The sequence below is a fragment of the Coregonus clupeaformis genome, chromosome 23, assembly GCF_020615455.1.
Source record: "Coregonus clupeaformis isolate EN_2021a chromosome 23, ASM2061545v1, whole genome shotgun sequence".
Classification (NCBI taxonomy): Eukaryota; Metazoa; Chordata; class Actinopteri; order Salmoniformes; family Salmonidae; genus Coregonus; species Coregonus clupeaformis.
The window spans coordinates 15424130-15443024 of record NC_059214.1 but is presented as its reverse complement, the minus strand read 5'-3'; the positions used below and the strand labels follow the sequence as shown (position 1 = coordinate 15443024).

At 42.7% G+C, this 18895-nt stretch overlaps 1 protein-coding gene across 3 annotated transcripts in view; it reads left to right on the top strand.

Annotated features, from left to right (window-relative positions):
* Window positions 1-18895, top strand: part of LOC121536649 (TRAF3-interacting protein 1-like) — a 40457-nt gene that overhangs the window by 6322 nt on the left and 15240 nt on the right. For all 3 annotated transcript variants that reach the window (XM_045206547.1, XM_045206546.1, XM_045206545.1), the window contains exons 3-6: window positions 8210-8371; window positions 12055-12183; window positions 16887-17333; window positions 17438-17512. In XM_045206547.1, coding sequence (XP_045062482.1) covers window positions 8210-8371; window positions 12055-12183; window positions 16887-17333; window positions 17438-17512 — 813 coding nt within the window. The remainder of the gene's footprint in view (window positions 1-8209; window positions 8372-12054; window positions 12184-16886; window positions 17334-17437; window positions 17513-18895) is intronic.

Below are 18895 nucleotides of genomic sequence, written 5' to 3'. Positions count from 1 at the left end.
TTCTCACCCAATAGGGCAGGAGACTGTAAACCCATAGGGTGGCCTCATCCGTCCTCCAAACTGACCTAAGATCAGTTTCAGAGAGACCACCTGTAATGGTTTGACCTGGCACATACAATTTAGAAGTGTAAACCCATACTCACCCACATTATTACAGACACGCAACCTGACTCGAGATCAGCTTTCAGGCACTTTTCTCTCCAACTGGCCCTAAGTCAGTATGAGAGACTGGCCTGAGAACAGTAGGTAGATGTGGTAATAGCAGAATGGAAACCCAGAGGGGGAACAAAGTAGGGCTGTCCCTGACAAAAAAATAATATTTGTTGACCGAATGTCATCTGTGGTTACCAATCGATTCGTCTAAATTTTTAAACGTGTATTTTTCCATATAGACACACCCTATGTGTTTTAATAAAATCAACTATAAGCATTGAGCTTATCTGATGCTTTAAGCTTAAGGTTTGATGAAATAAGAAATGCCTCGAGGGCATCAGAGATCTAGATAACCAGAAGCAAATAAACTTAACCTGACACAACTATTCTCCTCCCACTCCTGCTAGCTTTCACAGATTCTGTCATTACTCTCCTGAAGTTGCCGGTAATAGGCTACACGAGGAGTCGGCAACCTTTCTCATGTGGAATGCAATTTGTGACCGACCGGCTCAAATCGGTCTTATGTAGCAAAATTTGAAATTGTGTTTTTACATTGGATAAAAGTAGAGACTCAGAGCCTCAAAATGGTATATCATACACTGCATTTGAGGAACAATGGGAAAGTAATTCTGTTTTGAAAGTTGATAAACTTGTAAACTCACTTTTGAGAAAATGGTCTTTGAATGTTTTGGTACCTACTGGAGAGCTCTCCCTTGTCTACACCCATTCAGCATTGTTCACACCCTCTTAAACCAGCCCCACCCATCTCTTTAAGGATTCACATGTGAGTAAACAGTGAGTAGTGTAGTAAAGATTAAGACTAAACGTAGTAGCCTGCAATAAGGAAAAATTCCAGGTGAACAGAAAGTGTGCAGATAAAAATATTTTATAAATATTAGATGACGCTTACCCAGACACACTTGTCTAAATTGATGGGTCATGTGAAAGAAATGCTATAACCCCCAGCCACATCTTGCTAAGTGGATGGGTCTCTACAGAAGGTGTAAACGGTACAGCCAAATGGTTACTTGCATAGTAGCAATATCAGAAATAGATAGTGTTAATAACAATATCAGTATCAGTGAAGAGGTAGTTATATGCATACAATCAGGGGTAAAGTGGCTGAGCAGCAGGAAAAAATTATAATAAATACACTACCATTCAAAAGTTTGGGGTCACTTAGAAATGTCCTTGTTTTCGAAAGAAAAGCAAGAAACAAATGGCCAGAAACAAATAACTTTCTTCTGAAACTCGTCAGTCTTTCAAAACACCAGTCTCAACGTCAACTGTGAAGAGGCGACTCCGGGATGCTGACCTCCTAGGCAGAGTTGCAAAGAAAAAGCCATATCTCAGACTGGCCAATAAAAAGAAACGATTAAGATGGGCAGTCTGAGATCTGGCTTTTTCTTTGCAAATCTGCCTAGAAGGTCAGCATCCCGGAACTGCCTCTTCACTGTTGACATTGAGACTGGTGTTTTGCGGGTACTATTTAATGAAGCTGCCAGTTGAGGACCTGTGAGGCTCCTGTTTCTCAAACTAGACACTCTAATGTATTTGTCCTCTTGCTCAGTTGTGCACCGGGGCCTCCCACTCCTCTTTCTATTCTGGTTAGAGACAGTTTGCGCTGTTCTATGAAGGGAGTAGTACACAGCGTTGTACGAGATCTTCAGTTTCTTGGCAATTTCTCGCATGGAAGAGCCTTCATTTCTCAGAACAAGAATTGGAACACAGGACTGATGGTTGCCGATAATGGGCCTCTGTATGCCGATGTAGATATTCCATTAAAAATCTGCTGTTTCCATCTACAATAGCCATTTACAACATTAACAATGTCTACACTGTATTTCTGATCAATTTGATGTTATTTGAATGGACAAAAAATTGCTTTTCTTTCGAAAACAAGGACATTTCTAAGTGACCCCATACTTTTGAATGGTAGTGTATATTAGCAGCAACGTATGGCGTGTGTTAGGAGCGAGTCATTTAAATAGAGGCACTGCAAATAGTGCTGTTGACTGCTCCGTCCGAACCACGCATGAACAAGGGAATCTAAATTCGGAGAGCCTGTTTCTGTCCTGCCCTTGACTTTGGTTTAGGGCATGTGATGTCCATAGCCTCTTTGTCGCAAAACTCCCTGATCTTCTCAAAAATATACGTTTGTCTAGCTGTGTCCAGTCCAGGTGGTGCTTGTACAAGCAGACCATCTATGGGAGGAAGGATGTCAGCGTTGCGCAGCAGCTGAAACCTGGTCACGACTGAGTCCGAACTCTTCTTGGCGACAACAACACCAGGCTCCAGAGCATTGAAGCTGTAAAACAGGAAGACATTACGACCTTGCACAACATCATTTCACCTCCCAAGTTTAGATAAGAAGAATAACCTCATACAATGCAATGAAAATGATATTCACCTGATGCGCTGGTACTGCTTGATCTGTGGCAGCGGCCTGAAGTACGGAGTCGGGTGTTGTTGCCAGCCATAGCTTTCCTCCAGCACTGTACCATCCTCTAGTCCAACTAGTTGGATGTTGACCCCTGTCACAATGCTGTCCTTCACAACACCAGCAATCTCAAACAAAGTGTTCACTCTGGTCTTTCTGAAGCGCTGCTTGATGAAGCCGAAGCACCAGTCAGGGGCAAACTTGGTGTGGCCTGTGATCAGGAAGTGAAGGTCCAGACTGTGGTGTCATCGATTCCTTGTAGAGAAGCCACACTGCTGCTTTTGTCACATGGGATGGCAGCAGCTTTCCACCAAAGTGTTTGTGTCCTGGGTGGCGTCCTGGTAATGCTATTGCATTATCCTCTGCATAGTTGTTGATGAAGCTAACCACTCGCTGCAAGTCCTTATGCTTCATGTGTAACCTGTGCTTGCTTGAGCCAGCTCTCTTTTTGATGGGAGGCATTAGACCATTCTCCTTGTATGACTAGTGGAGGAGAGTCAGGCGTGTTCTACTGATGCTGAAAGACAAATTCCAGATACAAATATTTTAGCATTATTATAAATAGATAGCCGTAATCGCAGTCAGACACACCTGGCTAACTTGATGGGTCGTCAGCTAGCTACCTAACAGTATGCTTTAACTTGGGGTCTTTTGTTTAGACATGTAGCTAACTCATAAATGGAATTAAATAAACCAAAACTGTTTCTCAATTGTAGCATAGGTTGTGCACTCTGCAAACAATGTGTCCACTCCGACAATGATAACAGAAAGACTGGAATAATAATGTTGAATGCATTAACAGAAATGACCGTAACCAAAGTAACAAACATTGTAGATTAGAAATTAAAGGAATTAACAGTAAATGTACTACTGGTGAAATATGTAATGGGGAATTGATATACACTAACAATCAAACGCAAACAAGTCACACAATGAAGTTATGAAACAATGAATGTGCACAAATTGGCCGGAGAGAGCGCATTCTGGAGAGAGAAGTGCATCTGGGCGCATGGTCAATTGGACGTCTGCATTGGCCATGCAGCATTTACGGTGATATTATTGCCTCAGCAGAAGTCAGGGCATTCATACTTCTTGCGCTTTGCGGAGCAGTGCAGAGCTGTTGTCAAGGAATTTAGTTTGTATTTCTACAGGACAATGACCCAAAACACACCCCCAGGCTGTCTAAGGGCTATTTGACCAAGAAGGAGAGTGATGCAGTGTCACCAGCAAAGCACCATCACACCACCTCCTCCATGCTTCACGTTGGGAACCACACATGCAGAGATCATCCGTTCACCTACTCTGCGTCTCACAAAGACACGGCGGTTGGAACCAAAAATCTAAAATGTGGACTCATCAGACCAAAGGACAGATTTCCACCGGTCTAATGTCCATTGCTCGTGTTTCTTGACCCAAGCAAGTCTCCTCTTCTTATTGGTGTCCTTTAGTAGTGGTTTCTTTGCAGTAATTCGACCATGAAGGCCTGATTCACGGTCTCCTCTGAACAGTTGATGTTGAGATGTGTCTGTTACTTGAACTCTGTGAAGCATTTATTGGGGTTCAATTTCTGAGGCTGGGAGCTCTAATGAACTTACCCTCTGCAGAATAGGTAACTCTGGGTCTTCCTTTCCTGTGTCGGTCCTCATGAGAGCCAGTTTCATCATAGTGCTTGATGGTTTTTGCAACTGCACTTGAAGAACTTTCAAAGTTCTTGAAATTATCCAGATACTGACCTTCATGTCTTAAATAAATGTTTTTTCTCTTTGCTTATTTGAGCTGTTCTTGTCATAATATGGGACTTGGTCTTTTACAAAATAGGGCTATCTTCTGTATACCACCCCTACCTTGTCACAACACAACTGATTGGCTCCAACGCATTAATAAGGAAAGAAATTCCACAAATTAACTTTTAACAAGGCACAGCTGTTAATTGAAATGCATTCCAGGTGACTATCTCGTGAAGCTGGTTGAGAGAATGCCAAGAGTGTGCAAAGCTGTCATTAAGGCAAAGGGTGGCTACTTTGAAGAATCTCAAATATAAAATATATTTTGATTTGTTTAACACTTTTTTTGGTTGCTACACGAATCCATATGTGTTATTTCATAGTTTTGATGTCTTCACTATTTTACTACTATGTAGAAAATAGTTTTAAAAAATAAATAAGTTGAATGAGAAGGTGTCCAAACTTTTGACTGGTACTGTACATGCATGCATACATATTTCTTACTGCTGGACTAAAACAATCTGTCGAACAACAGCCTAACGACCAAACAATCGACCAGTCGACTAATTGAGGACAGCCCTAGAACAAAGCGAGGGCAAGTGCCAACCAGAGTGTTTACACGCCTGATCTCCCTCTAAAGCGATAGGGATGGACAGTGAGCGGCACTAGGGCTGTGACGGTCCTGGAATTTTATATGACAATAATTGGCCTGCAAAAATAATAAAACTGCATGTGCTATGTGTGCTGCTGCTGAATTGTGGGGGGTGTTGCCTAGGCATCCGAAACAATGAATGTGACGACCCATCAAGTTAGCCAGGTGTGTCTGACTGCGATTACGGCTATCTATTTATATTCTCTGTATCAGATAATTCTACAGGAGAATGTCAGACCATCCGTCTGTGACCTGAAGCGGAGCTGGGTCATGCAGCAAGACAATGATCCAAAACACACAATCAAGTCTACATGAGAATTGCTAAAATGCAACAAATTGGAAGTTTTGGAATGGCCTAGTCAAAGTCCAGACCTAATCCCAATTGAGATGTTGTGGCAGGACTTGAAATGAGCAGTTCATGCTTGAAAACCCACACGTCACTGAGTTAAAGCAGTTCTGCATGGAAGAGTGGGCCAAAATTCCTCCACAGTGACGTGAGAGACTGATCAACAACTACAGGAAGCATTTGGTTGGAGTCATTGCAGCTAAAGGTGGCACAACCAGTTATTGAGTGTAAGGGGGCAATTACTTTTTCACACAGGGGAATTGGGTGTTGCATAACTTTGTTTATGAAATAAATATGTAATTGTTGTGTTATTTATTCACTTATGTTCCTTTATCTAATATTAGGTTTTGGTTGAAGATCTGATAACATTCAGTATCACAAATATGCAAAAGTAGAGAAAATTAGAAAGGGGGCAAATACTTTTTCCTAGCACTGTATGTTCAATCCTAGGTGATGGAGATCAGATCCACCCTCTTCACCTGAGACACAAACACTCTGGTCCCCCGTTGTAACCATTTTTCCCAAGCATCTCCGTGCAGTCATACCTTTGATTATTTTGTGCCACTTGGGCCACAATAGTAAGCCCCCTCTCTGATTGTCCGAGTGTGACCCCCTCCCCATGGGTTACTGCAGCCAGTGTTGCCAGCACTGCCACTACCTGGGTGGGGGTACCCCACCGGAATCCCCACCGGCTAGGTACAAGGTCGTCAAGGTTCTCATTAGCAGCTTTGAGAATTTCCTTGTATATTATGCTCCCCCATCAGGGGCTCTGGCTTTGTAGGACCAACCCTGCCAGGCAGGCTCAGAATCTTGAGGGGGCGGTGCTGCTCAAGTAGGTCTCTGACCGCATTTATTTATCTGTTTTGGCTGCATATAGGCAACTCACAGCAGGTCCATAAAACAGATGGGAACTTTTCTTTGGTGTATGGGTCGCTCAGGTGGGTGTCCAGGATATAGGGTTGGGGATCGTTCCATCATGATAGGACAATAAAAAAATAGATTAGATGTATACTATATTTAAAAATCTATATCCCTCATCTACACAAAATTGAAAGCTCCCTCTCACAACCCCTGCTCATAGACACCCGTTGGTTCTGGGATATGCAACCATTTCCCCTCTCACTCACTTAACGCCAGAATTTTCCAAACACAAAAACGCACTCCACATGGCTGATTGCGGAGGATAGGGGCCGAGCGCGCGCCTGCATCCCATGCCTGCCGCAAGGGGGAAAGGACACCAGGGAGAACACAGGACCAACCACAACAACCGTCCGCCAAAACCACAATTGCCTGCCAAAAATGCAATGTTCTAATTAGTTGTATTTGAAGATGTGTTATTCTGCTTGTTATCTTTTCTTGTTATATCGTCTTATCCTTTTATAAAATACTATACATGTTCTTTACAATCCCTATCATGGCTAGTATTGGGTGTTCCATTATTCGACTCCTCTATTAGAACTTTCAGAATAGCCATGGAGTAATCTTTGTGTCTCGGAACATTTGGTTGTCAATATACAGTTTATCGACAACGAGTGCAACACATTTCCCTTTTAAACTATTTTCCTTGAAGATTGGATACAGTACTTTGCGCATTTGTGCAATCTCCCTCGGAAACTGATCATTCATGCCGATTTTCGTGCCAGCAAGTCTTTTACCTAGGCTTTTAACCATTGCTTTACACTCGTATTTCTGTCCTCCTTTGTCCGAAACGGTGTACACGTTCGAGTTGGATTTTATCGACAGCCTCGAGTGGAATCTGCAGCGCTGTAAGAAAGAAGTCCTTCACATTATTCTCAGTTACTTCTCCCTCTTTTTCCTGAATACCCGTAAGTACTAGATTTTCTCTCATTTATCTAGTTTGGATGTCTAGTAAGGCTTCTCTCAGAAGGTTGTTCTCCTTTTTATGTTCCCTAACGTCCGTTTCCATCTTAGTGACTGTCACGTTTAATTTTTTGGTTTCTTTCTCCATTATCGCAGCTTTTTCGTCACTCATTTCAAGACTAGCTTTCAACTCCTTTACATCCTTACTGACCAACTCTAGTATGCCCAGTTTGTCATTTATCGACTTCAACAGGTCTCTTTCCACACTTACCAGACCCAGTGGTGAAAAGCATAAATAATCTGTATCAGTCGACGAGTCGCGTTTTCTCTTGGGGATTGGTTCTCCTCGTTTATCTTCCGACATGTTTGGGTGTTGTTGTAATATTTGTCTATATTTCTCTAGCCTTATGATATGTTTTGTGTTATTATCCAGATTTAATTTTATTAACTGCGAATATATGAAATGCTAATATTTAGTCTAACTTACTGATTTTTGAATATTATGTTTTTATCTTGAGGTGATTTGTACCGCTGTCTATTCAATACGCCATCTTGAAGGTTTGAGTGTTTGCTTTAAAAAATACAGCCACTGCCCTTCTACCACCTTCCTTCCACCTGTTCTAGCTAATGTATACTGAGTCTTCTAGCACAAAATGGCTACCTCACTACACTCTTTGCTCTGGCCCATCCACTGCGCTTTCTTTAAAGCCTGAATATTAGCTGTGTTGTGAAATACAGGGCGTGGAGAGCTCAGGGGCTGAACGGCGATAACGTAGAGCTTGATATATGTTATCACTAAGCCAAGGTTACTTTAGTGGCGAGCTTAATGTTACTGTTGGCACAGAGCTTAGGTTGTAGTCTCAACTGTGCTTGTCTGGAAACTGATCCCAGATGAGGACACAGTTTTGGGATGGTCTGTGCAGTGATATCAATGGAGGATGCACTCAAGAAAACTGATGCAAAGAAACAGGTCCAAGCAGTTTTGTTATGCTAACCTCAGAGGAAAGAAAAACATTCCCATTTAGATGGTCTTCCTAAATCAGTTGTTCTCGTCCTCTCCCTCTCTCCTGCAGGATAAGGATGCTAAGATAGCGTTCCTGCAGAAGGCCCTAGATGTGGTGATGCTGGTGAACGGCGAGCCCCTGTCGGCCAAGCCGGCGCGCATTGTAGCCGGCCATGAGCCTGAGAGGACCAACGAGCTGCTACAGGCCATCGCCAAGTGCTGCCTCAACAAGGTATGTCTGCTTGGAAAGTCCCATGTACCGTATTTTCCGCACTATAAGGCGCACCGGAGTATAAGCCGCAGCAGCTAAATTGAATGATGTGTACATATATAAGCCGCACTGGACTATAAGCCGCAGGTGTTTTAATGTTTAATTACCATATGTAAGGGTTCGTGCACAGAGGGGATTGTCGGGAAAGAGATGGCTGCTTGAGGAAGCTCCCATTTATTAACATTTCAACAAACAAGTTGCATATTTGCATAACGTATTCCAGCAAAATTAGTTAATAGCGTCACAATCATTTCACCACTTAACTTTGGTTATTTTTGAAAAACCTTGAAAAAGTGTGCACATCTTTGAATATTTATCTACATTATAGCCTACAGTAGTACCATAACAAAAAACAAAGCTTACAGCGCTTGATGAGGCAATATCAATGGCTAAATTAAATGTGTTTTTTTTAAAGTGCAAAATAAAGTGCCTGTAACACGACAGTAAGCGCGTAAACCTAAAGTTGCAGCAACACGGCTGCTTAAAATATACGGTAATCAGCCTACCAGAAAAGTCATTAATCCTCGTCTTCATCTTTTAGGCTAAGGTGCAGTACACGGCTGTAACCAGAAAAGTCAAGTCATTAATCCTCATCTCCGTCTTCTTCCTGCGTACTAAAACCACCAAAGTCCTCATCTTCAGTGTCGGAAACGAACAGGCTCAGGGTGGCTTCGTCAGCCACTCTCCTCTCTCCTTCGTTGACGCTCTCAAAACCAACGAACTCCTCTTCGTCACTGTCGGAATCGAACAGCCTCTGAAGGGCCTCAGCTGTGGTGGCGTCCTCCTCTTCATCACGCAGCAGTCCAGCCTTTCGGAACCCGTTAATGATCGTGGATGTTTTGACACTCCTCCACGCTATCAGGATCCACTCGCAAACTTGAGCGAAAGTTGCTTTTCGCATGCGACCAGTTTTGGTGAATGATTTATCGCTGCTAGTCATCCACGCCCCCCACTGAACACGTAGTGCCACTTTGAACGAACGATTGACACTGATGTCGAGTGGCTGCAGATGCTTCGTTGTGCCCCCAGGAATCACAGCTGGAATGGAGTTTGTGCTCTTGATGGCTGCTTTCACATAATCTGTTGTATGGGCCCTCATGCTGTCCAAAACGAGCAAAGCTTTTTTTTGCAGAAAGAATCCTCCAGGGCGCTTGACGTAGCACTCATTCAGCCACTCATTCATTACGCTTTCCATCATCCACCCTTTCTTGTTGACTTTAAAGGAGATGCCGTTCAATATTTTCTATTTTCATTTCGGTGGCGACTGTTTCAGCTTTCAGTCGGATCTGCACGGTGGAAACACCTCGACCGTCTGCTCTCTATGTGTTCACCCAATCTTCAAGAAAGTCTTCAAGTTCGGGCCATCTGCTTTTATTACCTCAAAGCTTATTTTGACTTTTTGCATTGAGACAGTTCTTCCCGCTGGCGTCTCCAACGTCTCACCATTGACTCATTGATGCCAAGGCTACGTGCAGCAGCTCTATTTCCTTCTTTTACAGCCAGATTGACTGCCTTTAACTTAAAAGCTGCATCATATGCATTTCTACGTTTGTTTTCCATAATGAGGGTTTGTGCATGAAAACTTCCTTTGCACAAACTGTCTCGCTCTCGTACCACTCTCGGTTCCACTTTTACTTTTGCGCGCTACCTGTCTCACTCTTTTCCGGCCTCCAGCTTTTCCTGCTGGAGCCCGCCGCTTAAAGGTGGGGGGCGCGGACCGGTCATAGAGCCCATAGAGTTAAAGTTGGTGGACTGTAACCTGTAAAATCCATAGATTTAGGAGGTCTTCTAGTGGCCGTTAGCTGTAAAAATCCATAGATTAGCCGCACCGTTATATAAGCCGCAGGGGTCGAAAAATGGGGAAAAAGGCGCGGCTTATAGTCCGAAAATTACGGTACTTGTGTAACGGAGTTAAGAATGTGCCTGTAAGCTCACTCCACAGCTAGCTTGAAATGTCGCCGATGGAGCTATCCAATTGGTACCTTTTTGTATAGCTAAATCAGTTTGCACATTGTCAAGGAGGGCGGTCACGTGTGTTGCGAAGCAGAGGATCACTGGTTCGAGCACAGTATGGGGACAGGGACAGTTGAGGAAGCTAGACATTGGCATCTGTTTCACATGCACACGCCTGTAACTACACGACATACACCCTCACAGACAGACAGACAGACAGGCATGTGCACGCACACACACACACACACTCTGTCCAGATTGTCATACACATGCAACCAAATTTACAGACACGTTTGTGTGCATTTGTAGCGGAATCTTTGGTCCACAACATCCAGAGTTGCCCCGAAATATATTTTACACAGCCGCAAAGAAAAGTTAAAAGGTAGCTCTTGCTGCAAATATTGTGAGCATAAGTTTGTTCATTTCAGTGGTGGTTACCCATCAACACACAAACAGAATGCTCCAGATAAGGTCATTCATGTTTACACACACTGATGCTTTTGGGTGAAATCTGAAGAGGATCAATTACACTCTAGCACATTTTAATTGGACCCTGAAGACAGCCAGTTTGAATAAAGGGCTTCGAGCTCAGGGGAACTCTGCCATGCCTCCCTAAGGGTCTCATCATGACAACTGTTCACATACATATAAGCTAGCTAGCATACACAACATTGATTATAACAAGGACCACAATGGAAATAAATAGTTAGTCTTTGTGTTTTTAATCCTCAATAATTGATGTATTGTTGTACTCGAATGGCTAAGGCAACTATGTTAGATATTTCTAATAAAATGAATTCAATTCATTATAGACAGACAGATGGGCAGGTAATTATAGACAAATATTGATGTGTGCTAGCAATGTGCTCTCCTCCTACAATGCATTGCTTTGAAAAATAACATCCCAATAAACAAAGTCAAAGAAAATATAGAGATATGGTAGAAAGGACTATCTGCATTGACCCTATCTTGCGCTGACTCTATGCACACTCCAAAGACTATACACACTATATACACGGAGTGTACAAAATATTAGGAACACCTCATTCCATGACAGTCTGACCAGGTGAAAGCTATAATCCCTTATTAATGTCACTTGTTAAATCCACTTCAATCAGTGTAGATGAAGGGGAGGAGACCGGTTAAAGAATGATTTTTAAGCCTTGAGACATGGATTGTGTATGTGTGCCATTAAAAGGGTGAATGAGCAAGATACAATATTTAAGTGCCTTTTGAATGGGGTATGGTAGTAGGTGCCAGGCGCACTGGTTTGAGTGTGTCAAGAACTGCAATGATGCATTGGAGTCAACATGGGCCAACATCCCTGTGGAACGCTTTCGACACCTTGTAGAGTCCATGCCCCAACGAATTGAGGCTGTTCTGAGGGCAGAAGTGGGTGCCTTTATGTACATACTGTATCTACCTCAAATACTGCATACCCCTGCACATTGGTCTGGTACTGGTACTCCCTGTATATAGCTGAATTTTTTGTGTATTTTATTCCTCTTGTGTTAAAATAAAATAGTATCATAATCTTTTTACTCTGCATCATTGGGAAAGTCTCGTAAGCAAGCATTTCACGGTATAGTCTACACCTGTTGTATTTGGCGCATGTGATAAATACATTTTTATTTGATTTGAAAGTGAGTTGACAATCACGTCTGTGCCCTGTGCCCTCATGTCGTCCCCAGCTGTCCAGTGAGGAGGCGGTGAAGCGGGTGCTGGCCGGGGACAAGCTGGACCCCAAGGGGAAGGCCAGCACCTCCCGGTCCCAGGACAAGGAGAACAGGGAGGGACGAGAGCGCCAACGAGACCAAGTGGTGAGACCAGGGGCCCTATCCACAAAGCCTCTCAAAGTGAAATGCTGATCTAGGATCAGGTCCCAACCTGTCCGTATAATCTTATTCATTATGATTACAAAGGCTAAACTGATCCTAGATCAGCACTCCTACTCTCAGATGGTTTATGAATACGGCCCAGACACACAGAATTCAGACTAGACAGCATATATTCCCATCAGACCATGGGCATACCATTGAGCTACACTCCCCTCTGTATTTATTTAGACAGTGAAGCAAAAATGTTACATTAGTTATATACTCCAGCATTTTGGATTTGAGTATTTCCATAGTTATCGGTGTTACCGTTTAGAAATGAAAGCACTTAATATATCGAGTCCCCTCATTTGAAGAAGTCATAGGTATTTGGACAAATTCACTTACAGTGGGGAAAAAAGTATTTAGTCAGCCACCAATTGTGCAAGTTCTCCCATTTAAAAAGATGAGAGAGGCCTGTAATTTTCATCATAGGTACACGTCAACTATGACAGACAAAATGAGAAAAAACAAATCAAGAAAATCACATTGTAGGAATTTTTAATGAATTTATTTGCAAATTATGGTGGAAAATAAGTATTTGGTCAATAACAAAAGTTTCTCAATACTTTGTTATATACCCTTTGTTGGCAATGACCCTTTGTTTTCTATGGGGTTGAGATCTGGAGACTGGCTAGGCCACTCCAGGACCTTGAAATGCTTCTTACGAAGCCACTCCTTCGTTGCCCGGGCGGTGTGTTTGGGATCATTGTCATGCTGAAAGACCCAGCCACGTTTCATCTTCAATGCCCTTGCTGATGGAAGGAGGTTTTCACTCAAAATCTCACGATACATGGCCCCATTCATTCTTTCCTTTACATGGATCAGTCGTCCTGGTCCCTTTGCAGAAAAACAGCCCCAAAGCATGATGTTTCCACCCCCATGCTTCACAGTAGGTATGGTGTTCTTTGGATGCAACTCAGCATTCTTTGTCCTCCAAACACGACGAGTTGAGTTCTTACCAAAAAAGTTCTATTTTGGTTTCATCTGACCATATGACATTCTCCCAATCCTCTTCTGGATCATCCAAATGCACTCTAGCAAACTTCAGACGGGCCTGGACATGTACTGGCTTAAGTAGGGGGACACGTCTTGCACTGCAGGATTTGAGTCCCTGGCGGCGTAGTGTGTTACTGATGGTAGGCTTTGTTACTTTGGTCCCAGCTCTCTGCAGGTCATTCACTAGGTCCCCCCGTGCGGTTCTGGGATTTTTGCTCACCGTTCTTGTGATCATTTTCACCCCACGGGGGTGAGATCTTGCGTGGAGCCCCAGATCGCGGGAGATTATCAGTGGTCTTGTATGTCTTCCATTTCCTAATAATTGCTCCCACAGTTGATTTCTTCAAACCAAGCTGCTTACATATTGCAGATTCAGTCTTCCCAGCCTGGTGCAGGTCTACAATTTTGTTTCTGGTGTCCTTTGACAGCTCTTTGGTCTTGGCCATAGTGGAGTTTGGAGTGTGACTGTTTGAGGTTGTGGACAGGTGTCTTTTATACTGATAACAAGTTCAAACAGGTGCCATTAATACAGGTAACGAGTGGAGGACAAAGGAGCCTCTTAAAGAAGAAGTTACAGGTCTGTGAGAGTCAGAAATCTTGCTTGTTTGTAGGTGACCAAATACTTATTTTCCACCATAATTAGCAAATAAATTCATTAAAAATCCTGCAATGTGATTTTCTGGGGAAAAAATTCTCAATTTGTCTGTCATAGTTGACGTGTACCTATGATGAAAATTACAGGCCTCTCTCATCTTTTTAAGTGGGAGAACTTGCACAATTGGTGGCTGACTAAATACTTTTTTTCCCCACTGTATAGTGTATTAAAGTAGTCAAAAGTGTAGTATTTGGTCCCATATTCCTAGCATGCAATGACTATATCAAGCTTGTGACTACAAACTTGTTGGATGCATTTGCAGTTTGTTTTGGTTGTGTTTTGAATAATGATGATCATACCCCCAAAATCATGAATAAAGATCATACCCACAAAAAATGCTTACCTCCCATTTTAATTGGTAATGATGAGAGTTTAGCATGTTTTGTTGTAGCTTCTGAATAGCATTTCACTCATCATTATTCATGATTTATTCATGGTTTTTCTTAATCATGGCATTATCAGGATTCATTTAGTGTTCAGAAACCTCTTATCTACTCACTAAGAAAGAAAATCACTCCAGTCATCATTCACCATTCAGTTACTATTGGGCAAAACATAACCCATACCCCAAAACACAACCAAAACTAGGAATATGGGATCAAATACACTTTAAGTGAATTTGTCCAAATAATTTATGACTTCTTCACATGGGGGCACTAGATAAAGTGCTTTCATGAAAATACCCTCAAATAAAAGGTGGCATTCTGTACTGTTGCCTCATATGAAACATTTGATCTCAAATCCAAAATGCTGGAGTATAGAGAGGGCCACATGTAACATTTTAGCTTCACTGTCCAAATACATACGTAAGGAAGTGTTCATGAGCTTTGTGAAATCATAGAAATCAGTCACCATCGTTTTCAAAAATGTAAATTAAAAAACCTCTAATTTAAAGATTTGTCATACAGGGCTAATGTTTGCCTGGTACCACAGTGTTTTGAGGGTGTCCCTATGGTCACACAATGCATTTGTGTGTATTCGCCTCCGTGTGTGTATATGCGTTGCTATATACAGTGGCTTGCGAAAGTATTCACCCCCCCTTGGCATTTTTCCTATTTTGTTGCCTTACAACCTGGAATTATTAACCCTAGTCCTCCTGAGTGGCGCAGTGGTCTAAGGCACTGCATCGCAGTGCTAACTGTGCCACTAGAGATCCTGGTTCGAATCCAGGCTCTGTCGCAGCCGGCCGCGACCGGGAGACTCATGGGCGGCGCACAATTGGCCCAGCGTCGTCCAGGGTAGGGGAGGGAATGGCCGGCAGGGATGTAGCTCAGTTGATAGAGCATGGCGTTTGCAACGCCAGGGTTGTGGGTTCAATTCCCACGGGGGCCAGTATAAAAAAAAAAAATATGTATTAACTAACTGTAAGTCGCTCTGGATAAGAGCGTCTGCTAAATGACTAAAAAAAAAAAAAAAAAAAAGAATTAAAATGGATTTTTGAGGGGTTTGTATCATTTGATTTACACAACATGCCTACCACTTTGAAGATGCAAAATATATTTTTTCTTGTGAAACAAACAAGAAATAAGTAAAAAAGCTTACATAACTATTCACCCCCCCAAAGTCAATACTTTGTAGAGCCACCTTTTGCAGCAATTACAGCTGCAAGTCTCTTGGGGTATGTCTCTATAAGCTTGGCACATTTAGCCACTGGGATTTTTGACCATTCTTCAAGGAAAAACTGCTCCAGCTCCTTCAAGTTGGATGGGTTCCGCTGGTGTACAGCAATCTTTAAGTCATACCACAGATTCTCAATTGGATTGAGGTCTAGGCCATTCCAAGACATTTAAATGTTTCCCCTTAAACCACTTGAGTGTTGCTTTAGCAGTATGCTTAGGGTCATTGTCCTGCTGGAAGGTGAACCTCCGTCCCAGTCTCATATCTCTGGAAGACTGAAACAGGTTTCCCTCAAGAATTTCCCTGTATTTAGCGGCATCCATCATTCCTTCAATTCTGACCAGTTTCCCAGTCCCTGCCGATGGAAAAACATCCCCACAGCATGATGCTGCCACCACCATGCTTCACTGTGGGGATGGTGTTCTCGGGGTGATGAGAGGTGTTGGGTTTGCGTCAGACATAGCGTTTTCCTTGATGGCCAAAAAGCTCAATTTTAGTCTCATCTGACCAAAGTACCTTCTTCCATATATTTGGGGAGTCTCCCACATGCCTTTTGGCGAACACCAAATGTGTTTGCTTATTTTTTTCTTTAAGCAATGGCTTTTTTCTGGCCACACTTCTGTGAAGCCCAGCTCTGTGGAGTGTACGGCTTGAAGTGGTCCTATGGACAGATACGCCAATCTCCGCTGTGGAGCTTTGCAGCTCCTTCAGGGTTATCTTTGGTCTCTCTGTTGCCTCTCTGATTAATGCCTCCTTGCCTGTTCTGTGAGTTTTGGTGGGTGGCCCTCTCTTGGCAGGTTTGTTGTGGTGCCATATTCTTTCAATTTTTTTATAATGGATTTAATGGTGCTCCATGGGATGTTCATATTTTTTTATAACCCTGATCTGTACTTCACCACAACTTTGTCCCTGACCTGTTTGGAGAGCTCCTTGGTCTTCATGTTGCCGCTTGCTTGGTGGTGTCCTTTGCTTAGTGGTGTTGCAGACTCTGGGGCTTTTCAGAACAGGCGTATGAATACTGAGATCATGTGACACTTAGATTGCACACAGGTGGACTTTATTTATCTAATTATGTGACTTCTGAAGGTAATTGGTTGAAACAGATCTTATTTAGGGGCTTCATAGCAAAGGGGGTGAATACATATGCACGCATCACTTTTACATTATTTATTATTTTGAATTTTTTGAAACAAGTCATTTTTTTAATTTCACTTCACCAATTTGGACTATTTTGTGTATGTCCATTACATGAAATCCAAATAAAAATCAATTTAAATGACAGGTTGTAATGCAACAAAATAGGAAAAATGCCAAGGGGGGATGAATACTTTTGTAAGGCACTGTATATGTGTGGTCTTACATGTGTTTGTTTCTCCAGGAGAGGAAGGAGATCCAAGAGCACAGCGGTGGCGGGGGTCGGGAGCAGAAGGACCCGGACCTGCCCAAAGAGCATGAGGGCAGGCGGGGCGACAAGGACAAGGAGCGCCACCGCGTGAGAGAGAGGTCGAAGAAGGGCCGCGATCGAGACCGGACCAAAGACCGTGACAAGGACAAGAGCCGGGACCGAGAAACGGACAAAGACAATGAAAGAGAGAAAGACAGAGAACGAGACAAGGAGAGAGAGCGGGACCGAGTACGAGACGAGAGAGAAAGGGACAGGGACGGGGAAAAGAGCAAAGACAAGGAGTCGCACAGAGAGAGAGACAGAGAGAGGGATAAGGAGAAAGATTTTGACCGGGAGAAACGGCCAGACAAAGAGCGAGTCAAGGGGGAGAAGGAGAGAGAGCCCAGACACAAACAGGGGGAGGAGAAAGGTAACAAAAAGGTAGAGTATGTCTGTCATTCCATGACTTTGTGCCATATAGTCCTTAATGTAACAGTGGCCGCAACAAGTGCTTCTATGAGATCCTGAGGAGTGTGTGTGTTTAGGCCAGAGCGTCAGAGGAGACAAAACACAGACCACATCCAGAGGAGCCCAGTAAAACGGCCAAACCTGAACCAGCGGTAAGCTTTACCCTCTCTCTCCTATGAGCAGTATATACTATTGTCAGTCATTTTCATGTTTAACCAATGCCTACATTTCTCATTCCATTCCAGTCCTTTCCCACTCCAGTACTTTCTCATTCCTCTCCAGTCCTTTTCCACTCCAGCACTTTCTTATTCCTCTCCAGTCCTTTCTCACTCCAGTACTTTCTCATTCCACTCCAGTCAGTTCCCACTCCAGATTTTTCATTCTATTAATGGATGATATTAAGGCTAAAGACTTGCAGTATGTAGAAGAGTGTTTATCAGGGATTGACGTTAAGGGTTCACCTATTGCCTGGGGCAAGTGAACTGAGCATTCCCGCAAGTTGAGCATGCTCTGAGGTTGCCCCATTGGGCAGGTGATAAAAAATAAATAAAAGTGAAAACAACCAAACTGCAAAGAATTCTTGTAGCCTAAAACTGATATTTCTGGTTCCTCCCCATTTGTTTAAGTAAAATACACAATTTATGGCATTAATGGCAGTCGGCAAGTTAAGCCTGTTCTGAGAACTTTTTTTACTGATGACAACCAAAATAAAAGGAATTCCTGTACTGATCTTTCTGATACCTCCCCTATGTGTAGGTGAAAGGCAGGAAATAGATGGCACTTCTGTGTGTAAATGGATAATTTACATTTTCAGTCAAATGAACATAATCTTCGGGCCCCTTTAAAAAATATATATATATATATATATAATGGGAAATACAAATCTGTTAAAACTGTGACATATTTGGGACCAACTCCATATTAATGCCCATGATTTTGGAATGAGATGTTCGACGAGCAGGTGTCCACATACTTTTGGTCATGTAGTGTAAGTCTATTTCAAGAAACCTTAGTCCCAAAGTCCATGTTATTTCAAAATAGTTCTGATTGATTTTGAGATTAAAGAACGTCCCAGCATTTGGGCACCATTGGGCGGGGGAGGGTTCTCTTGCAATGAGAAAGTACGGAAGACATTGCTGGAGCACATGTTCTGGACAGATTGTGAGCTTTATCAAAAATATTTATCAAAATATTGCACTTTTCTGCCATTGCCATAAAAGGGGTCAATTCCTTAGGCCTTTGGTGTGACGCCTTTTGAATGTATAATTGAAAATAAGAATGATAAGGATAAATATCAATAAAAAAATGTGTGGTGAAATCAAATGGAAAGCTTACTGTTAACAATAAAGTAAATACAGCCTGAGATTTCCACTGGCGTGACAACTTTTTTCCCTTGGTGTGACATGAAGATGGTGACACACCAGAGGAAATTGCTGTCACTCCGGGGGACATAACCCATTAATAAACTACTATAATTACCTTTTTAGATATATTTCTCATCAAATAACACCCATTTGTGTTAGACCTATCCTGTT